Raw genomic sequence first — 6,000 nt, forward strand, 5'->3', positions numbered from 1 at the left:
TCCTTGGCAAAACTTGCTTTAACCTGTTCTGAGACTGAGTGACTAATTTGTCAAAGGTCAACTCGTGGGTTTCTGTGGTCGAGTGTTGTTTCAAAACTTGGTCACTAGGGTCATGGTCCAATGTTCAAACCACTACAGCATGCTGGTTCTCTACATCAGACTGCATACATATCAATTTTTACTATTTTCATTACAATCAATAAATTGGAGATGCTGTTCATAAAATTTAGCTAATCAAGAAGAACTGAACCCTTCAAATAGACTGCTACAAGTCCTGTTCCATTGTACTTTTGGTTTTTGTCTCTGCATTGATCTGGGATACCATGTTGCTGTAGGAGGGCTGGCTGCCAACAGCTTCAGGGCAGCTGGTACAACATTGGTTAAGCAGTATATCAAAGTTACCTATGAAGATACAGGTAACAGGATAGGAATTAATTGACCTATTGGGCCAACATAAAGAAAACCTCCTGAAGTAGGAACAGACTACTTGTGGCATAGCTATGACAGATCTTCTGTGCCAATTATCTGCCATGAGATGTATGCAACAATTTTAGAAGCATGTGAGCAGAAGCCTTCATGTGTTCTTGGTATCTACTAAGAGAGTGGTTCCAGGACCTGCATGGATATAAGTCCCATTATATATTCATGGTGTAATAACTGGTGTTCCTTATATAAAACGACAAAATCAAGGTTTGATTTTGGGATATAAAAAAATGTTTTCAAACTGTGAATAGTTGAATCCATGGATACAGAGGACCAATTGTATACTTCTCTGTCTTTATGGTACTAAATATCATTTATTGACCTAAATCCAATTGTTGATCCAAAATAAGAATCTACCCATTGAATCAATGGGAACTTTGTAAGCCAACACTCATGGAAATTCAACTATTCAATGGGTCTACCCTAAATAGCTTCACAACTGGATTTTGAACCTATCCAAAGATAAATGCTAAATCAACAAAACAAATACACACCTATAGGCACTATAGATCTGCCTTGCATACAGCAAGTTATATTATTAACAAAAACAAGAAATATGTAATTTTTCCTTACTGCTTTTGAAAAATCCAGACATCCCACTCCACGCTCGAATGTTCCAAGGCCAATAACCTGGAGAGTCATCAGGCTCACTGAGTCCCATACTCTAACATGGGGCTGTAAAGGCTACATGCAAAAGTAATTTGACAGAAATGGTTACTTAACAGCTAAAATGGGACACATGCAGAATCAAACTTACATTACATCACCAATTTATTGAGCAGAAAAGTAAATACTGACTTAAGTGAAGTTCTTGTAAAATTAAAGGCAACTGAAAACCTTGTATTTCATCTCTCAAAACCTCCTGATAGCTGGTAAAACCTTCCATTCATTTGTATTTGAAAATATCCCTCACTGATGATCAGGTGGCTTACTATCAGTTAATCAGACTACAGATCATCATCATCATCACTGGCGAATCCTCGTGGCAGAGTAGAATTCCAGAAGTAGATAAAAGTGGCATTTGGAAACATGTACTTATTTTTAACGAACAGTTGTGTGACTTGGTGTGATTTAACATGTCAATGAGGGTGGATCCTGTATGATCTTATTGTAACTAAAAGACTCACACTCTAAAACTGGAAAGACAAACACCAGGCACCCATTGTTCAATGATCAGAAAATCCTATTGCTTTAGCCACATGTAGTCTACATAGGGCCATTCCAAATTAAACATTTCTAATGAACATATAGCCCTGAATACCATTGATTGTCCTAAAGAGAGTAGATCCATTGAATGAATGAAAAATTAGTCAAAATGTATGTAAATCCATTTCTTCAATGAGTCTACTCTAGTTGGAAGTATATATACAACATGAATGCAGCTCCCCATGTGTCCAACTTAGTATAGTCACTTATGAAACATCATGGGAGGAGCAGTCCAGCATTATCTGGGGGGTTACAGGTTGCCCATTCTGCATGGAATTAATATTGCTAACCAATGTAACAAATATGAACATGTCAACACATCATAACATTGGCAAATGTAATTGATACAAGAACTTTGGAACTGAAGATTAAATCACATATAAGCTCCTACAAGTTTATCTGATTAAATTTGATAAATTTTAGAAACTGTCCACACATACACACAATGTCACAAGACCAGGTCACTGTTGTTTTTGGTTTTTTTGTATTTCACTGTAAAGCTCTCTCATTTCTGCACCTTAACAGATATGACTTGGTGATTTATATGCCAATCGTGACTCAGTTTTAACAGCTATGCACAAGTTAGTTTATAAGCACTACCACTCTGCTGTGTGATCCAATAACACTTCTTTTGCCAAAGTGTTTAGGCTTTGCTTTGAGCATAAGGAGGTCAGATTTCATTTTCCATGAAGAAAAAGAGAATATGGGTGACCAAAGCTCTAATAGTCATTTTGTTTTGAGTGTGTGTGTATATGTAAAAACTGAAAAGGAGGAGAAGGGAGACTTGCTAATATATATATTTAAAGTCCTATGGTTTTTGGCTGACATTTATGAGAAATCTGAAACACATGATACATAATTAGAAGAGAGGAAGAAGAATGAGCAATAGTTTAAATGGAAGAAACTCAGCAAGGCAATCCCAATTTTGAGAAAAACAAAGGACTAAGATGACACTTCTTAAACTTACTCTTCCATCTTTATCCACTCCAGCTAGCTGTCCAGTTGCAATCCTGATTTTGTCTGGATGAACAGCAAGACTAGAAGAAATTATGAATATAGAAGTAAGTTATTAGGTATTAATAGAAGTCAGGCATTAGCACAAGAACAATTTCGAAATCTATTTTATGGTCAATTTGTCTTATGGCTAGCCTTTGTATGACTTTCCAGGCATTCATGTAACAGCAAGTTACTTTTCTGAGAAAGACCATAAAGAATCAGAATTTTAAAAATGCATGTATCCTAAAACAAAAATATATGATGATTTAGTGTACCTTTATTGATGAAATCACTGGATATTTTTTGTTAAAGGATATAGTTTCTAATATATTTTGTAACCTAAGTTGAATAGGTGTTGGCTATTGTTGTTTGATATCTGTAAAAGCTACACTGTTAACCTATATTCCCAAAATACCCTACCAAATTCTCAGAGTTGAAGTCCAAAGGATTAACTTCTAATTTTTGCTTTTTATGCAACAAGGGCACATATCTTACAGACATTGCACAAATTGTTCAATGGGTAATATCCCCGCAGGGTGTGGACTTATATAATATAGTTGGAACCTTGCCTCCAAGATCTAAAACAGGGATATTTTGCTGTTCATAATACCATTAGAAGAAATCGTATACTGTTAGTGCCTGTCCAAATTAATCAGAATTTGATTTAAAGTATTCAAATGTATTTATGTTCACCAAACCAGTATTTTCTAAAATAATAATAATAATAGGGGAGTAAGATCATAAATAACGGGGGGGGGGGGGGACACAAGAGAGATAGGGGGAGCAGGAGACAAATTTTCTTCACCACTTCTGTTTGTGAAATTGTACCTCCACAATTACAACTAGCTCAAGGCAGAGATCTGCTAGAACTACTTCACTAAGCTGACAGCAATGTAGGGAAAAACCCTCTAGCATCCAAGAAAATGATTACTCTTTCTCCTTGTCAGTAACTGCCTAATAAACTGTTTTATTTTAATCTAGATTCACAACTGATATTGTTATATATTTTGGCACATGGAGACAAAAATGAAAAATCCCAGGGAATATACCATAGAAATATTAACATGCAAATATTACACAGAACAGTATATTTCAACAAGACTAGACCTGAAACATATAAGAATTAGAGAGGAAGAAACCAACCATTTAACACAATCTGTATGTCCCAAATAATGGCGCTGAGTCCGCTCTTCATAGTTAAACAACACGACCACAGATGCAATGAAATATACTATTTCTCCAGTAGGAAGGAGGTAAACATTGGCTCGGCAATCCCTTCCACGATAACCATATCTTTTTTCAAAGTTAAGGTTTATTTAAAACATCACAGAATTATAAATAACACCACAATATTATTGGTGGGCAGGAACTGCTCATAATTGATCATATCATCCTAAATACACAGTGGAAGACTCTCAGGCATGGTTATTTCTTGGATGAATACCAAAGAACTCTAGGTAGGACTATAAAATAATCCTGTTTTGAATCCCTTGTTAGCCACTGCTGAAGGTCAGAACTAGAAGATGGGACTGAAGATTGGCGCTAACTTGGCAAAACAATTATTATATTTTAAAAATTGCATTCATAATAGAGGCCATTTCTTAAAAGTACTTTGTGCAGAGTAATGAAGTGACAAAGATATATAATCTACAAATAAGCATTTCAGCAAGTAAAAGCACCCTAGGGAAAGTGAACTTGCCATGAGTGAAATATTCATAGACAGAGAAAGAAAGACCAAGGGATATGGAGACTACTAAACACAAGTATGAAGCATAAAGCAGTGTCAGTTTATAAACTGCAAATATGAAATTTTCATTAGGTAATAACAGAAGTCATTGCACTACCTTAAAGTATTTTGCAGCCAAGAGATTGCATCAGACAGCAGGCCTTCCTATTGCTGCATTCCAGAGAGGAAGTGTATCGGTTCCATTTGGCCTTTTAAAAGAAGTGTGTGAAAATTCCAACAGCTTCTTGCAAGGTGGCAAGATACTGCTAAGTAAATCCAGAATCTTGGAAACCTCTTTCAGGGCTTGAAGTTGGGGAGAGTGCGGCTTGACTTTTAAACCAGGGCTTGGAAGAAAAGAATCCCCACACAACAAAAACATTAAAAAATATTCAGCCAAGACATACCCAATATACCTAACATGGGCAAACTTCAGCCCTTCAAATTTTTTGGATGTCAACTCCAACAATTCCATATAGCCAGTAGGGAGTTGAAGTCCAAAACACCTGGAGGGCCGAAGTTTGCCCATACCTGGTATATACTAATGTCTAGAAATTATAGCCAAAAAATCAACTGATAAAACCTGTGTCAACATCTACAGGTTAATGTGCATACTTCATATTAACTGTTATCAAAAAGGTACCACCCTCTTCTCTGATTGGTGAAAGGCAAGAGCATAGTTCATCCTGGGAGAACCAAGAAGAAGCACCAACCCCATCTACTCTTTCAACGATGGTGCCGCTTCTGGCTTTCTTTGAATGTCTGGGTGATCAAATGATGGCAGTGGCCACTGGCAGCAGACCCCTGGAGGAAGCACAGATCTTTCCCCTTTCTGTGGAATGACCCTCAAAGTATCTATAGGTCATATCAAAATCCATAAATTTGGCCCTAAATACTGCCTTTTAGATAGACTTATACATGAGGTCACTTTATACATAAATATATATGGTAGGTCCCATTTACAATATAAAATTATAGCATTATTATTCCACTTCAACTGCTATGGTTCCATCCTATGGACTCCTGGAAGTTGGACGTTAAGGAGCACGTTTCTCAGGAAGAACATTTGAGTGCCTCACTAAAATAGAAATTCCAGGATTCCACACAAAAGAACCATGGCAGTCAAAGGAGAATATAACTGCATCATGTGAGTGGACCTCTTGTCAAGATTTGGGAACCATCAGGAGTTTATCCCTACTCTTCATGGCCTGATCAGACCATGGCCTATCTAGTCCACCATTCTGTTACCATAGTGGCCAACATGTTGCCTATGGAATGCACAAAAGCATGGCATGTGTTAAATATACCCTCCATCTTGCATCCCATGGATTTGATATATAAATGCAGGAGATGATATTTTAGTCATTCAAATCCCATGTGCATACACCTTTTATTTTTTGACCTAGTCATGCTAACAGCATAATGCCTCATCTGGCATTTTATTAATCATGGAGAACCGAGTATCAATTCCAATCATGCTTATTTCCCAAAATGAAAGGTAGGAAATTATTAGTGAGTGACATAAAGGATTAAAATGTTCATTCATTTCCATGGTAGTACTGTTCTCCTAACCCCGATGAAATATGTCAATT

The 6,000-nt window shown here is 36.6% G+C and overlaps 1 protein-coding gene across 6 annotated transcripts in view; it reads right to left on the reverse strand.

Annotated features, from left to right (window-relative positions):
• Nucleotides 1-6,000, reverse strand: part of eml4 (EMAP like 4) — a 233,205-nt gene that overhangs the window by 44,493 nt on the left and 182,712 nt on the right. For all 6 annotated transcript variants that reach the window (XM_062971588.1, XM_062971579.1, XM_062971567.1 and 3 more), the window contains 3 exons: nt 3,829-3,978; nt 2,657-2,726; nt 1,057-1,167 (listed from right to left, as the gene is read on the reverse strand). In XM_062971588.1, the coding sequence (XP_062827658.1) occupies nt 1,057-1,167; nt 2,657-2,726; nt 3,829-3,978 (331 nt within the window). The remainder of the gene's footprint in view (nt 1-1,056; nt 1,168-2,656; nt 2,727-3,828; nt 3,979-6,000) is intronic.

This window comes from Anolis carolinensis, chromosome 1 (assembly GCF_035594765.1).
Source record: "Anolis carolinensis isolate JA03-04 chromosome 1, rAnoCar3.1.pri, whole genome shotgun sequence".
In the NCBI taxonomy this organism is placed as follows: Eukaryota; Metazoa; Chordata; class Lepidosauria; order Squamata; family Dactyloidae; genus Anolis; species Anolis carolinensis.